The sequence below is a fragment of the Pinus tabuliformis genome, chromosome 4_2, assembly GCF_031772625.1.
Source record: "Pinus tabuliformis cultivar Carrire ecotype Pingquan chromosome 4_2, CPIR1, whole genome shotgun sequence".
In the NCBI taxonomy this organism is placed as follows: domain Eukaryota; kingdom Viridiplantae; phylum Streptophyta; class Pinopsida; order Pinales; family Pinaceae; genus Pinus; species Pinus tabuliformis.
The window spans coordinates 848,316,225-848,334,000 of NC_142304.1; the positions used below are offsets into that span (position 1 = coordinate 848,316,225).

The following is a 17,776-nucleotide window of genomic DNA, read 5'->3' on the forward strand; positions in this document are numbered from 1 at the left end:
CTTAATTGGCGGACGTGAGGATATGAAGTATTGTGTAAACTAAGAGATCTAAGGTTCAAATCCCCCGAAGTAACCTAATCTACAAAGACAAATCGTAGGCTCCAGAGGTATAGTAGTGGCAATCAGAATCGACCATGTGTCACGTGTACGAGACCAACCCAGTTGTCAATATATATATATATATTATTTTTATTTTTTCAAACAATATATTTAGCTTCTTAACATTTGCATCTTCAAAATCTAAAAAAAAATGGTTTAAATCATTACAATATGAGGAAGAAAATGTTAATAAAATTGTCCCAAAAGTTAATGAAAAACGAGTCACTTCTTAACGCGTAATAAATTTTACAAGTTAGGCAAAGGCTCATGATTCCTAAATTAGGGAAAAAAATATGAAGCAATTTTTCAAACGTGATGCTCGAATACGCTTTCTCCGTGAAGGCCATACATTTTGGCTCGTCTTTTTTCATTTGTTTTTGGAAGCTATTATCATGGTCTGTATTTCTCGCTTGGCATGAGTTTCAACAGGATGAGAACATGGGCAATGTTAACTCTTCGGTGAACCGATTACACTTTTTTGGCCAGAATTCTAAGAGTACTCATCTGTGAATTTTAGTTTCATTCAACATATTCCAATGTTTTAACTTTTAAGTCATTCGAATTTTGTTATCCAATTTCAATGCCTGAGATACAACCCATAGTGCAGAAAATAAACAACATTCAGTAATACACAACTTGAGATAAAGGCTTCAATTAGAATTTGATAAACACTTTAACAGATATTGCCAACAGATATTAGCATATCCAATCAGCTTATGACCTTGAATTGCTTTTAGACTGTGTTATGATCTGCTTACAATAATCAGTAGCCAAATCATACATATTTCAAAAAAATGAATAGAAGCATTTTAGAGTGAACCGATCAATTGCTACTGCACTGCATTGATTGAAAAAGAATGACTCATCTCACACCTTCTGGAAAGGTCTTAATGATTACATTTTGAAACTTAAATGACCATCATAACGTCATCAAGCAAGAAACATATGGTGCTTAACGAAGCGTTCAAAAACATCAAAATAAACATTGAATAAAGCCACCTCACGTATCTTTCTTTGGTGTTTCTTGCCTGGTTTGTAGATCCATGTCTTTCATCTGTTGTTCTACTGAAACAATTCCTGTCTGAGAAAGGAACCTGTCAACAGACAGAACTTTAAGAAAACGTGTTCACAATAGAGTAACGACCATAAGATAAAACACAAGAAACTTGATGCCTTCTCTAAACTTCAAATTAATATCAAAACATTCATGGTCAGTGAAAATGGCATAATAACGTTTCTCCGAACAGTATTGCCAGCAAATGTATTTACTATCGAATATATACGATAATATTACGTTGTTTCATAAAAATGGATTAACAACTCCCTATTAACTTTGAGCTAAAAATGGCAGGAATGTGACTGAAGCTAAATTGCTTCAGTCAAAAATAACGTGACATAGCTGGTAAGATTATTGTGAACATTATGGGCCTGGTAAAATCCAATCCAGGTATATCTTGGGCAGTAATATGGCCAATATTGGAATTTATACTGCATATTATAAAGTGATTAATCATCTTAACCTATTTTTCCTGCCATTGGTAGATGTTTTGACGGCTGTGAAGCCATTCTAAAATTTAAACATCCAAGATATGCATGTTTGGCTAATGCATCATCCAACTGAATCTACAAGTGAGACTTCTAAAGGAATTTCATGCTAATGCATGGCTAATATCATGCGACTTGCAAAAATGCAAACAATTTGGAAAACACTATTTAATAGACCTAACTTTGGGAAAGTAGCAAGACGTGAGGTCGAGAAAGGGTTATGATGTTTTCCACAAAATTGTAGCAAATCAAATACAAATGCAATCCCTTACTGCTGAGGAGGAAGCTGTGGTAGATACTCTCTTTGCAAATCTAGATTTCTAAATCATAACTAGCAACCTTGATGACAAACTTGTTCTCCAAAGGTCGAGAATTCAGGAGTTATGATGTTTTCCACAAAATTGCAGCAAATCAAATACAAATATAATCCCTTACCGCTAAGGAGGAAGCTGTGAAAGATACTCTCTTTGCAAATCTAAAATTCTAAATCATGAACTAGCAACCTTGATGACAAACTTGTTCTCCAAATCACACCTTAACCCACACGCTGAGGAGAAATGCAAGGAGAGGATTTCCTCTCCCACTCAAGAGACTTGCAAAGGCAAAGATGAGGCCGACAGAGAGGAAACTAGATCTGGTATAGTTTATAGCAGGAGGAAACCAAGTTTAGATGTCCATATCATGGAAGTGGTGAGGAGGCCAGGGACCATGGAGAACATCCGAGTCAAAGGAGTGGATGCCCAGAGACACTCTCAAAGAGCAAGGATCATGGCACCCATTGTTAAGAGATGACAGTTGCCGACATTCATTGGTGTTAGGAAGGGAGAATCCATGAGGCACTGTAAGATCTGTCAGACTATCCAGAACAGTAACTGTTGAAATTCTATAGACTGTGCAGCAGAATCCAATTTTCTGATCTGATAATTACTCCCTAATAATATTTTCAAACAGTTTATATCATGCCACTGACATCATTGAATAATTACATGCAGAAAATCTCAACTGTAAATGCAGTGGAAACAATAAAAATCATAGAAATACAACCGTGCACAGTAGACACTATTTTCACCTGAGAAACCTAATTCAAGGGAAAACCAAGCAAACTTTTCTTGAGGAGAAATTGTCTTTTCAGTAAGGTTTATAAAATCAGAATGTCTACAAATATGTGCCACTATTACAAGACAACTTTCAAGTCAAACCTGGTCAAACTGCTGCTGGTCAAACCAGTCAAAAGTCAACTCAGAAATATGTGATCAACTTAGTCAACTGCCCACAGTCAAGCTCAGTCAACTGCAGTCAAACTCGATCAACTGCCTGCAGTCAAACTAGGTCCAACTTCTAGTGATCAAACTCGGCCAACTACAATCAAAGTCTATGGTCAACTGTAGTCAAAGTTTGCAATCAACTCTGGTCAAAACCCTCACATGTGCATGTACAGACTGGTCAAACTAGGTCAACTTAGCCTCCAAGAGTTGAGATGAAAATGATAAAACAGATTTCTCCTTAGCCAAATTTCTCATCCACTAGAAAAAATTGTATGAGCTTGCTATGTTGATGAATGTGTTAAACCCACATCGGATGTGAACAGTCATAAATGATAGAACAGTGAATTACATTTCTTATTAACTTAGATGTACATTTATAATACATTAGAGTCACCATTAGATTCCATTTTCCAACTTCTCTTGGACTCCGGTGGTTGTTCACATTCCACACCAACCCATAGAGGACTAGGTGTTCAACATTCCCCACCTTAATCCGAACGGGTATGTATGAGTCCAAGAAGAGAGTTGTAATACAAAATGTGCAAAAATGCATGGCAGCACTAGGATGAATGTGCTCTCTGAAATGTTGGTACAAGGGGGGTGGTTTAAGGATGACCACCAACACTAGAACGCTTAGTGCAGTTCTTGGAACTCTTCCGAATCTGGCACGACGCTGAGGTCTTCTGCTAGAGGAAGTGCTCCTCATGTTTTGAAGAGGGAAACCTTCAACTTTGAAAGGGAGGTCTCACCCCGCATAAAAAGGGAGAACCTCAACCTGAAAAGGGAGGTCTCAACCTATGATGGTTTAAGGATGACCACCAACCGAAGGCATACTCAGGGGCATCTTTGTCTCTAGCTACAACTCTGAATCTATTATGGCAGGTTGTGGCTTAGGCTCGCTTGATGTGGCTTTGAAACTTGTAGATGGCCATCACGCCCCTTGTCAGATATAAGGTGAGATGATGGAGAAAACTCAACTGCAAGATTGTTCAATAGTCTAGAACAAGCTCTGACATATCACTGAAATATCTTCTTGGTTGTTGAAGCCCATTGCCAAGAAGTGATCCATCCAAGATAAATCTTTGTTCTTGCAGGAGGCTTGTTTTTTAAGCATCTGTTAGAAGAATGAGTGGTTTTATGACAGTGCTCACATGGATGAAAATCAAAAACAGTGATCTTTCATATGGCCAACTCGGTCACAATGTTGGCATTTAACAACTTTTGGCTGTGAATGTGGAGGAGCATAATCTGGAACAGCTGAAGGTGAATTGCCATGCAGAAATCCAACACTCTCAAACTGGATGGGCTTTCAGTAATCTGGAATGTGAAAGGAAACCTCCTTATCATATCCAAGTCCGATTTTGTGCTTGTTATGGACAAGCTCTTCCCAAGGTCTGATGATTGGCTTGGGAAGTGCAGGTTGGACTTCTAAATCTGCATGCACATCTGCTCTTGAATCAGCCTCAACTTTACTGTCTTGATTAGTTTTTGCATCTTGATGGGAGTCAATTTCCGACTCAAAAAGAGAATTGTTCTGAACAGAAACAAGTTTAGAATGACGATTATGCCGTTGTAGTCATCTTGATGTAAGTGTGATTCAAGCTGCAAAAATTCAATGTTTCCTTGTGCATATTGTAGACAGGTTCTAATGTCAGCAAGAGTGTCCCTGTTAATGTTTACCATCCCATCAATAGTGGAATGATATAAGGTTTTTAACAACTCCAATGCATCATCAAGTCGATCCATCTCACAATAATTGAAGCAGAAAAATGGTGTTGGCTTGCACACATAAAAATAGTTCCCACTGCTAAATAGATGTAACTATAGGATGAATAGCAAGCTTCTGTTGGACTCTTGACCACGTCCAATGCTACATATGAACAAAAACAAATTCAAGCATTCTCAAAACAATATGTTGTGACTCGTGAGCAAGCTTTACCATCACTTGTGGAAATGACGCAAAGACATGGGCGCAAAGACAAAGATTCATTTGTTTATACATAGTTCAAAGAACAACCACCAATTGTAACATATGTGCTCATAGAGAAGTGGTGAATCGAGTTCGTATAGTTCTATAGAGATTTGATCAAATGTTGTATCCAAAAACTACGATTTACATGCAAGGCAGTTCTACTTGGTGACTGTTGCTTCCAATCTTGTGATTGCAATTTTATTTTTTTTTAGGAATGCAAATCTTTTGCCTTCAATTTACTAGAGCCAAACTCCAGCGATAACTGCAATGCCTCATGATCATGAATCTCATCACTGTTAATCGAACTTGTGCCCTCTTCTCACGGAGCTTCAACACATATATACCAGTTTTGATTGCACCATTCAATGCATAGAAAATTTCAACACACTTATAAACCAGGAGTGTTAACGCACACCACAAGTAATGACAACAACAAAGGCAGTGTGGCTACTCCGCAGGCCTAGAGTGTGGCTATTGGAGTTTTATGCGACCACAGAAAATGGGATACCTTCCTGCCAACGCACAGTGATGAACCAACGACACCACCAATGTTAAAGAGCCAACAAATCACCTTATACAGTCTTCAAAACTGTGTTACCATACAATGCCAAGACTGCTTCAATTGTGTTCCCAAGTCGGCTTTACAAGTCAGCGACGAACCATAGTTCAGGACCAACGTTCAACACTGCAGCAATTTCACACCATAGAACCAACAATTTGCATTCAACTATAGGGGCACAATGAGAAGTTGATTATAGAAATTTTGGGACACAGAACAGCAGCACAGCGCAGATCAATCAGGCAAACGTACACTCAGTTGTATGATGAATATTTCCTAAAGCCATTGCAATCAGAATTCACACAAGATTTTGAGAGAACACTACTCCTTTGGTCACTAGATCCCCCAAAACAAGATGCGCTTTTAGCCCATGAATCGATAAAGAAGTGGAGCCCAAAGAACAGGTTACTTCTGGAAATATCTTGTGCTCGATCTTCAACTGAGTCATGGTCGGTCAGACAAGCATATCATATACATTACAAGAAATCTCTGGAAGACATTGCTTCTCATACTCATGGAGACTTCCAAAAGTTGCTAGTTCAACTTGTAAGTTCTTACCGATATGAAAGTCAAGAAGTTGATACGCGCTTGGAAAAAATCTGAAGCTAAGCGATTACATGAAGCTATAAAGGACAAGGCTTTCAGTAACGAGGAATTCATTCACATAATAACTACAAGGAGTAAGGCACAGTTGAATGCCACTTTCAATTATTAAAAAGATGACTATGGTCATCATATCAACAATAACTTGAAGAATGGGAAGCCAGAAGACTTCCTAGAGTCACTACGAATTGTTATCAAATGCATTTGCTTTACTGAAAGATACTTTGCAAAGATTTTGAGGTTGGCAATACTTGGGAAGGACGAAGAAGCCCTTATGCGAGTGGTGGTGACTCGTGTTGAGACTGACCTGAGTAATATCAAAGAAGAATACCACAAAAGAACTAGCAAAACATTAGAGCATGTAATAGTTGCAGATACCTCTGGAGACTACGAAGAAATTTTGCTTACTTTGATAGGCAAACAGCAATCCTGAGCTCTGTTATCTCTATCAGTCCGGACTCTGTTGCATGTTGCAACGCATTTCTCAGGACTTCAAACACCAGGAGCATCTCTTCAAGGAGGTAATGGACCGAAGCCAACAGTGGTATGGGAGCACTGGTATTACCAATTCCGCTGCACATCGAGAATGCCAATAGAGACAAACATGCTCAACGCATCTAGAGAAATCCATAACCAGTAATCACAAAACGCAGTTCGAGACTATGCCTACTCGCTTAGAAACACTCTTCCAAATAACTTCCATTGGTTTGAAGGAGCGGAGAAAATGACAGTTACAGGGCAGAGATCATAGCTAGAATTTAACTAACAAAACATTCATGAAATGCAGAACTGACATGCACAGAGAGGCCACAAAACAAGTGTCTCAAATATGAGCAGGGCAGGATATCCCCTGCTCTAATACCATGTTAAACCCACATGGGATGTGAACAGTCATAAATGATAGAACAATGAATTACATTTCTTATTAACTTAGATGTACATTTATAATACATTAGAGTGACCGTTGGATTCCATCTTCTGACGTCTCTTGGACTCCGGTGGCTGTTCACATTCCACACAAACCCATAGAGGATTAGGTGTCCAACAGAATGTCTCCTCACATGCATGTCTATTTATATAGAGCTCTAATGTTGACGGGAGACCCAATAAGAAGCCCCTCATCACAAGGAACCCCTTTTCTTATTGAGCCTATATTACAACTCAACATTAGACTAGAATTTTTTATTACACTAAGGGTGAAAACCCTATCTAAATAAACAAATCAAACCCGTTTTATAAAAAATACATCACTATATCCTAGAGCAAGCAATGTGAATACCGTGGGCCAATCTCCCTAAGCCAGACACCAAGGCTCATGGAAGAAAGACTGCTCCAGGCCATTCACCCCTAGCCAAATCAGCATGGCCCCATGGGTGAATGTATCGTCCCCCCCCTAGTCAAATTAGCATGACCCTGTGGGAGAATGTGGCTATTTCTGCGAACTGTGGAAGCATCAACACTCCCTCTCAACAAAGGAGACATTCTATACAACACCAAGCTTGTCTCTAAAGTATACAAACTTCAACTTCCCCTTACACAAAGGCTTGGTGAGAATGTCTACAATCTGCTCTTCCATGGATATGTACTGGAGCTTCAATGTTTCCTTTTGCACCATGTCTCAGATGAAGTGATATTTGATCTCAATGTCTTTCAACCTGCCATGAAATATTAGATTCTCTAAAAGCTTGTCACGACTTTGATTATCAAAATATATCAAGGTTGTCTCTAGCACCTAATCAAATAGTCCTACAAGAAGCTTCCAAAGCTACACTACTTCTTGAGTTGCGACATTGGCTACGGTATATGTTTCTTCTCTTGTATTGAGTGTGACAAAAATATGCTTCCTGCTAATCTAGGATATCATAGTTCATCCCAATTTGAAGCAGCAACTCGAGGTGCTCTTTCTATCCACTGCACTCCCAGCCCAATCAGAATTGAAAATGTAGTGAGTGAAGGTCTTCTAGCTTATGCCTTAGACAGTGAAGAATGCAAGTTTGTCTTTTCTCTAGCATGGTGTGAATTAATGAGTTAGACTTCAGTTTCATGCATAGTGTTGAAGCTTCAGTTATGTGGAATCTTCTTTAGTTTGACTACAGAACGAAGTGACAGTTACAAATTCAATTAGAACGAGCTGGTCTTCAATCTTGATTGAAGGGGGAATGAATTAAGACTCCAAACGTTAATAGGAGAGAGAATCAGTTGAACTCTCAATTAACTCGCAATCAGAACTTGAGCTTCTAAATTGAGCTAGGCTACTTGCATGCTCGAATTGGGTTTGTTGACCACTCTGTGTCAACGACCCCATAGCAGTACACCCATTTTTTCGCAAAAGGGATCTATCATGTTCGAGTGTTCACGCCTTTCAGATTTCATCATCAGTCGATAGTTTTGTTAAAGATGTAAACCCATTCTGCATGGTTATAATGTAAATGATCTTAGTAAGACCATTATGTATGTAACAACCAAGGTAAGCATAGTATTTTGATGACAAATGATCAATAGAGTTTTACCTCCAACCTCACCCCAAAGCTAGGGTGGATTTTGTCATCAAGATATTAAGTAAGACCTAGTGTTTTTCATCGAGTCTTTGTAAAAGTAATTTGGGAATAATTCTAGCTAATTGGCTAGATTATTTTATTACAAAATATTTGGTCTACTAGATCATATTTTGTATCGCATAAATGGGTAAATGTTGAGGGTCTATAACGAACAGGTGTTCCCCCTTCATGTATTGAATTGTAAAATCTTCATGTAAAAAATATTTAGTGCATGGTCCCTCATAATTAGACACCATGGCTAAATATTAGAGGGTTGGAAAAATTATTAATCCCCTCATCAGTCAATTAATTAAATTTTCTGGCAAAATTAAATTAAATCCTAAGCCAGAAATTTAATTAATTTTGTGTCCTAGGTAAAATTAAATTCTCCAATGATGAAATTTGTGGGTTTTAAAGAAGTTAATTTTTGGAGGTCCCCGCGGAGAATATTGAAGAAATCAAAGAAATTTTGGACCCTTAGGCCTTGGTGGTTAAGTCAAAGTCAAATTTTTGAAGAAATTAACTCAAAATAATTAATTTTGAGTTAATTAAAAATCAATTAAATGATAAATTCGATTTTTCCTCAAAAATTAAATAATTTCGACAGAAGTGATTAAAGATTAATTAAATCTTTATGAACGGTTGAGATTAATTTGACAGGGATCAAGCCAACTAGTCGTTGGAAATTTTACCTATAAATTAAAGGTCAGTGTCAGTCTATCTTTTCATCCGATCTTTGAATCGTGTACTAAGTTCTCAAGCTCTCTTGTATACCTTTTTTTTTTACTTAACGCAAAAATCTTTGGGGTTTCAACATGCGGTGGTGTTCCTCTTCATGAATTTATGGTAACATTGTTTTAATTCTTGCTTAATGTTATGTGAAAACTATCAATCAATAGCTCTCTTATAATAATCTGAATACAAGTATCTTATTCAGTTTGTTGGATCTAGGATAGCATTTTTAATTTTGATCGAAGTAGCAAATATCTCTATTTCTTCAGAAATTCATTGTTGTTGTATTTCTCTACTTGGTTTGATGGTTGATCTAGTGTTTGCAGGAGATCTCTCAGGTTTTTTGTTGAGCATTTGGAGATAGTCCTCGGTTGGACCAACCAATTCTCAGGGTATATTTTCTGAAGAGCCTACCTCATATAAGCTCCAGGATTTATCTAACGATAAAATCTTTTTCTACAGGGTGTTTTTGCGCTAGTACCTCTCCAAAAATTTCAAAATTTTTTTTTTTTAATATTGGTGAAAAAATTGATAGATCTGGTTATTGAGAGCCTTAGATTATCAAATCTAGGAGCGGAGTTGGACTCATACTCCTTATATCTCATAGATCTATAATCTTTGTGAATAGATTTGTAAATTTTTTATATAGATCTGGAAATTTTTTCTAACTTGGGTTTCTGGGGCTTATTTATTTTCGTATATCTAGGTTCTAGGTGTTTTTGTTTTCATTTTTGCAGGTGCGGATCTGAAGGAAAATTTCAATTTGAAGCCAAATCTAGACCCTGGATGGCAAGATCTAGCCTTAATACCATTTGGCAAGGACATTATTCGAAGGTTTTTACAATCCAAGGGTTTTAAAAATTATATCTGGGTTTTTCATACAAAATTTCTATTAAATCAATATTTTCTTGGCTAAAGATTTCTTATTCAATTTTTTTTAAATCTAAAGGACTAACCCCTTTTGAGGCCTCCATCATTTGCTGCAGTTTTTTTTCTCCCTCTAAATTTTACTTCTCCTATTTTTTCTGTGTTTTTTCCTTCTTTCCTCTATGCTCTTCAAACCTGCATTCTCTTCCTCCACGTCCTCATTTTGTAAACCTACAATCGAGATCCTTACACTCCCTCACCTGTTGGCTCTCTTCTTCCATGTCCGAGCTCATCCATATTTCTTTGTTGCTTGCTGCCATCTCCCTTTCTCTCTCATGGCTTTCCATTCCCCTGTTGCTCCTTGTCTCATTTCTTCGTCGGTTGCCCAAGTTCTCCTTCTCCAAGCGTGAACTGCTCCTCTCTCTTCCCCTCACCGTTGAATCCCTTCATGCAAGCGCATCCCTCCTCGCGGCTACTCGCCATCGCTGCTCCCTCATTGACCTGCAATCCCCGTCTCCATCAAAGCGCGCAGCCCTAGCTCGATCCTATCCTTGTTGCCTACAATCGTAGCATCCTTTCTCTTTCGCCGTCATTCCCCTCTCCTCTGCATGCTATCTCCCTACCGGCTGCAAAGCTTCTCTCCCTCATTGCTGCAGTCAACCCTGCAAAACAAAGAAAAAAGATTTCCTTCTTTACTTTTCTTTATATTTTTTATGTTTTAAACTTTGGTTAGGGTTTAGTTAGCTTTTCATTTTAATTTTTTTTTTACTTTTCATTTTTTTTATGACATTTGGATTTTTGATTGAGATAAGAAAAACAAAAATTTAATTTTTTTCCTTTTTCATTAATGTGACTATGATATTTCCAGAAAATTAAATCAAAAGAGAGTTTTGTGCTCTCACATTAAAATTTTAACTTTTTATGTGGTCTTTGGCGCATCAAAATTTAATTCATTAAACCTTTTGATTTTATTTGTCACATTATTTAATCATTTGCCACATTAAATTCGTTTCAAAAAACTTAGCACATTAAAATTTGCCCAAGGAATAATTAAATTTTTAATCTAAAGTTCCTTCTTGGGTTTCTTTTTGTGTTAGGGGTTTTGGGATTTTTAAAATTTAAAGGGGAAAATTTTGTGGTATTAAAAATTTTAAATTTCCCTATAGTCAAACACGTTTAAATAATTTTTAAATTGTTTCTAAAGATCAACTATAGGAAAGCAATAAATTTTTCTAAATTTGGATCACATAAGAAAAACCATTTTTATTCTAGAATTATTTGAACTACATAGTATTTGAATTTCATGGTTCTTCATGGTATTTAAATTTTCGAAATTTAATTGCTAGAGTATTTTGCATGCTAAGGTTTTGAGCATTTTCTTATGCTTGACATCTATCGAGATTGTTCGTCGTTGAATTAATTCTAAGTGTGGCTTAATTACTTGAACTATTGGATATTTATTGCAAAATTCTTGGTGATTTTTTCAAGTAATTATTAAGTACTCTGTCATGGAATTGTGATAAATTGCATATCTTTTGTTTCATAAGCTGAGTATTTTTTGAGCATCTGATTTTTGTTCTCTTTGAGCTATTAATTGTATTAGAAAGATTTGAAGTAAGCTTGTGGTTTAATTATGATATTTTAAGAAGTTTATCTTCCAATCTTTGTCTAGCGAAGTGAATATTTCATTTTGGTGATTAAGAGCTTTGATAGATCGCGACATAAGCACTGCTAATCCTCAAATCTAACTTCATATCTTCTCCTAATCATCTCGTGCATTTGCATATTAAGTTAGTTCTGCATAATTAAAATTTACTTTCAAGCATAAGCTTGGTCGATCGAGAGAGAGGTATCCATCCATCTTTGTTTGAGAAGTCCGCTTTTAATAGTACTTAAAATAGTGACCTTGCAGTCGTCAAAGCCATGGCTCTCTGCAGCGTGGGAGGCACGGAGTATGTTAGATTTTCAGGAGAGGTATTGCTAATCACACCTTAGTGTGCTTCACCTTATCTTCTCTCTACCAATTACTACAAAATCGAGCTCAATATAGAAAGGATTGAAGGGTTTAAACTTAGATAGACATTTAACTAAAATTAACCAAGATTCTTGCATCTCACATTAGTTTTAGGATCTGCATTTCATATAAAATAGTCACTCATCCAAGCAGCAGTTGCAAATCAATTACTTGGTCCTAAATTTCCTAGCAAGATTGTTGACTCCATAAGGCACTGATATCAATCGTTTGAATCTAATAAAATCTCGTAAGTCTTGCTAAATCTTAATCAAGTTCTTGGTCGCTTCACAGTATCTCCCGAACTGGTTGGTTCTCAACTAGTTCTCCTTCATTCCATTTCCATAGGTTCTACCCCCCTTGGCCTGTTGTAGGGGGACAACTTAAACGGAGAGACTGGGGATCAGGGTGACAGCCCTCGATCTAAGCCATTGTCGCAATGCCTAAACATTTTGTGCAACAACATTTTTTGGCGTCGTTGCCGGGGACCAATTTATTGGACCTTAGCTTTACGACATACATCTTCATATTTTCAGTCTTTTATCATTTCTTATCCCATCAACGCCACATTTTCTAGCGCCATTATATTTCTTCATCTTTTCATCACCTTATCTCTCATCATCTCATTAATCCTTTCATCTACACGTTTAGCACCTGGACATTTTGGTTGATTTCTTGTTTGGGTGGCGACTCCACTTATTCATCCATTATTTCTCATGCAAGAAGCTCTCCCTGATATCCATCTGTTTCTCCTTGACTAAACTTTCGGTTTTTCCTTTTGCATCTTAAAGCTAGATTCATGTTCAAGTGGCGACTCCACTTCATTCATTTCTTACAAGAATTTATGCTAGGAGCTCGCTTCTTGGGGATCTCTTGCTTTTCTTGAGCAAGGGTCTCTCTCTAACATCCATTTGGTCCCTCCTTTTCCCTTTAAGCAAGTCATCATGGATGACTTGTTTGCCCCGTGTCATTTTACTAACCCTATGATTGCTCCCTCTTCACATAATTACACTCAAGATTTTTGACCTCATTCAACCAGTGCCATGACTATGGCATTTTCCATGGAGTCTTGCACATTCCATGCCTATCTTTATCACATGCACCTATGGATTGATGTGCCTTCCTAAGCAACATCCTTCCCTTTGGGTATGAAAGCACCTGATTTGGCTAATTGGACTCCCATCCCAAATATAAGTGTGGTAACTTGTTTACAAATCATCATCTATAAATACATTTGAAGGAAAATCTTATGTGAAGTATTTTGGTGCCCCTTGCATCAATATAGTCCACTATGCTATGTTTATGGGTTGTTTAACTAATGATGTCGATCTCACTTGATCTTGAGGGTATGTCTTGGTTGTTTTGTCTCAGATGCATGGATTGTAGAAAATAAAATGATTTGCACCCTTAACCCAATTTACAAGTTTGCATGTGTTTGTTTAGGCCCAACCCGCATGTTTTGACACGTTGATATAAATTTCAGTAAGCATTTATTGCAAACATTAAAGAGTGCTTCTATTAATTTTTCATTTTCCTATCAAATGATAATTAATGCAAAAATTATGGAAGCATTCAACACTTTTGAAACACTAATTTTTGGTCAATCTAACCCCGGAAAAACCCCATAGCCCCTTGGGGGAAACTGGTCTTCAAAGGAGGATTTTATTGCTTGAGAAATTTAGAATACGTACATAAAACAAACACAATACTTATCTCCCTTTTCTGCTGTAGCATTAAATGTTCTTTTCTGGAAATTTGTGCCCACTAAATTCTTTAAATTTCCACAAAATGACATGCCCAGAATTTAGCAAAATATCTCTACCCATCTCCTTGGAATTAGTGCCCAGAATCTACCTCAAAATCTATGTTGTAAGGCGTCTCAAATTTTGTGTTAAAGGATGACTGTACCTCCTCGAAAATCATGTCTGACAGTTGTAGAAACCCTCCTTGATTTTCGTGTTGCATGTAATTGTTGTCCTGAAATTTGTCTCGAATTTCAAGCTTAACATCAGTTGTTTTCTCCATGGAATTTTGTGCCTCTTGCCTCAAAATTCGTGCTAAGTATTTGTTGTTGTTCCCTCAGTTTTTGTGTTGTTGTTCCCACAATTTTCATGTTGTTGTTCCCTTGAAAATTGTGCCTCAGCTCCTCGAAAATCATGTCGTCTCTGTTAGAAATACTAAGAGGGGGGTAAATCGGTATTTCTTCTCAATTGTTATTTTTACCAATTAGATCACTTATAATTAGAACACAAAATGAACAATAAGAATAAATACTTTTATTAATCTCAATAAATCAAGTACAATATTTGTGTAGGGCTCCAACCCTAGATGAAGACACCAATCTTCAATCTCCTAGGCTCCAACCTGTATTATACCAAGCACTAACTTGGACTTCCCAAGGCTCCAACCTTCTCAATTTGAGGCACCAACCTCTAGGGCTCCAACCCTACCTCTGGTACAAGCTCCAACCTAGTCTCTTGAGGACCCCTACCCTCTAGGGCTCCAACCCTATCTCTAGTACAAACTCCAACCTGGTCTCCTGAGGACCCCTATCCTCTAGGGATCCAACCCTATCTTCCAAGGCACCAACCTTGTCTCTATGAGGCTCCAACCCTCAGTTTCAATTCGTCGGGAGAAGTTTGATGATTGTTCACGGCTCCCAATATCTTCTTCAACGAGACTTGTCTATTTTCAGCAATGCCTCTTCCAAATAACTTCATCAATGACAACCTTGTCTTCTTAGAAGTGGTCAGCACTGCTCTTCATATTACCCAAAACAAAGATCTCCAAAATTGCTTGATGAGGGCTTCAGCACAGCATCATGTCTCCAATAGTGTCTTCAAAATGGCTTCAAGAGATCTTCTAAGTGTCTTCAATAGACTTCTCCAAGAGTACTTCAAAAGGTGCTCCAAATACTTGCTCCTTCAATCAAGGTTCCAAGGTTCCAGGGTAGTCTTCAAGGTCCTTCTCCAACAACTGGATTTGTCCACTTCAAGTATTCTTCAAGGTTTCCTTTAGTTTGTCCCAAAACTGCTCCTATAGCCTAGGCTTCAAAACTGCTTTCAAATCATTACTCCAAGATCAATCTTCAAATTACAGTTTGAGGAGGTCTTATGCCTTAGGTCTGAGCTAATCAATCTTCAAATTACAGTTTGAGGAGGTCTTATGCCTTAGGTCTGAGCTATCTCCAAAAGCCTAGAAGTATGAGTGAATGTCCACGGTTCTTCAATTTTTTAGGCCTCCACCACTAAGTGCATATGCCTTGATGACGCCACCAGAGTTATTCCAATATTGAATCACTGAAACCTCAAGGTGTTGGAATGTATCTGAGTTGTTGACCTCAATGTTGTAGTTATCTCATCCTTCACTGTTCTAGCACAGATATATACATATATGTAGCTATAGGACAGACCCTTTATACCTCCTTCACCGATAGTCCGAGCTCTCCACAGAAATGACTACAAGATTATCCTTCATTTATCTGAGCTTGAGGTGTAGGTTGTGTCTAGGTCCGAGGGTATATGTCCGAGTTAGGATGTTTGTACAGATCTGAGGCACGGTAGGTCTTGTATTACAGTGGATCACCAGTTTCGAAGTGTATTGTTGTAGGTCTAAGAAACACAAAGACTGCATTAATTCTTTACCACAGAAGCACCAGGTCTTAAGGGTCCGAGTCACTGAAAGTCTGCACCAGTTCCGAGTTATTGTGATATGCACCGAGCCACAGAATTTATGTGACAGGTCTGAGGGTCTATCTGCGAGAAATTTAACACTGTTCCAAGCCTTATTCTAATTTTGTTCTGACCTTGACTTGTCACCTGTCCAAAACTGTGCATAAACCGAGGTTCAATGACCAGGTCTGTAGCGTTTTTGCCCAAGTTCAAGGTTAGTTTTCCTGAAGCCTATTCTATCTACAAGAAATCCGAGCCCTTAAAACCTTATCTGCTTCAGATATCAAGTGATCCTTCTTGGCCTCTAAATCTCCTTTCTTTCTGTGATAGATCACCGAAATTAGATGCTAAGAAATGAAGTCTGAAACATTATTTATATTGATTTCGTCCTTTAAAGCGAGGACATGACTGTTGGAGAATGAGAGCTGATGTATGTATGTTAACTTAGGTCGGCTTACAATAAAAACATATATTTCTCAATCTTAAAAAATTATTTTCTCTTCAACTACTGGGAGTTTGAGGGCAAGTGAGGGTTCATTAGAAAGGGGAAAAAATACTCTTCAAGATGGTGAAGGAGCCAATGTGAAAGGATGTCTCCAAGGTATCAAAATATATTTTTCTTTGTGACTGTTCTTGAATTTTTGTATAGACCTTGGGAATAATATTAATGGAGCTAGAATGAGGGTTATCATCAAAGGTATCACCATTCATGTCATCATCAAGTGTGTCATTATTTATGTCAACATCAAGTGTAGTCATTCATGTATGCCATCATCAAGTGTAGTATCTGTTAGTGTCAGTCTTTCCAGCCTTTCTCCAGTGTTCAAATATGCTCTTACAAAGTGGTCTCAGAGTGTCAAGGTCAAATTTTGTCATTTCAGTGAGTCTTCAAGCAAAATTTGGTCACTAGACATTAGGTCTAGGGTTTGCTTTCACTCCTTCTAAAGTTGTCCAAATGTCGGTCCATGTCATCATTCTGCTGAGTTTATCATTATTCATAGGGTTGTCATTATCATGTCAGTGTCTAATGAGTCATTTTACACCTTGTTCATGCTTCAGTTGCACCTAAGCAAGGTCATTTCCCTCTCCTAGGGTTTTGAAAGCTAATTTCTCTTGGATGGTCAAATCATTAGCAAAACTTGTATCCAGATGTTCATACACCTTCCCCTATCCTTCATGTACCTTATCAAACACTTCCCATCACTGAGATTCCCCAAATTCCTCATTTTTTCACAAACCCTAGTTTCTTGCTACAACCTAGCAATTTTCTAGGTTGGGTCTGTGTTTTGCCCTTTTGGACCCCTTCCCCTCACTCGATCTCTGCGATTCCACTTTCCCCTGCTTCCTAACATCCCTCCCTACTTCCAAAAATTTCCCCAAGAATTTAGAAGCCTCTTATCCCCTTCATTTCGCTTCATTTCAACAAAATCCCTTGTTTCACACATCGGGATAGGTTTTACTCACATGATGTTTCTGAGCAATCAAAGATGAATTTGGGAAAACTGAGAGAGGTTTTTGTCCACAACATGCCAAGGAAGAAAAACCTCCTTCACTTTTTACACAGGTGTCATGGTTTTAGAGAAATGTCAAAAATACAATCGCTAGATCCAAGGAGGTTGAGCAAAGCACTAAAACGGAGAAAAAGGCACGATCCACTCCAAATTTTGGCCGAAGCCTCTTTGAAGGAGCATGGTACTTGATGAGACACCTCCAGCTCAAATTTCAAAAAATTTGGAGAAGTTTTTGTCAATTTTGAAATTTTTGTATTAAAAACAGGTTTTTGCCCTCAACGCGTAGCGCGCCGCGCGCTACCCTGAAGATGGGCAAGTCCATTTCTCAAAAACTCAGCATTTTTGGATTTGTCATGACAAATTACACTTGCTCAGCAATTGCCAAGACATTTCATCAGGTTTTG

The 17,776-nt window shown here is 37.8% G+C and overlaps 1 protein-coding gene and 1 pseudogene across 5 annotated transcripts in view; one reads left to right on the forward strand and one right to left on the reverse strand.

The window, feature by feature from the left end:
• Positions 1-795: 795 nt before the first annotated feature.
• Positions 796-17,776, reverse strand: part of LOC149172331 (uncharacterized) — a 99,191-nt gene continuing 82,210 nt past the window's right edge. For 4 of the 5 annotated variants that reach the window (XM_089427692.1, XM_089427691.1, XM_089427690.1 and 1 more), the window contains one exon: positions 796-1,193. In XM_089427692.1, coding sequence (XP_089283818.1) covers positions 1,008-1,193 — 186 coding nt within the window. In that variant the 3' untranslated portion in view covers positions 796-1,007. The remainder of the gene's footprint in view (positions 1,194-17,776) is intronic. The other variant, XR_016259630.1, reaches the window with a different exon arrangement.
• On the forward strand, positions 1,307-6,476 carry LOC149172332 (annexin Gh1-like; annotated as a pseudogene).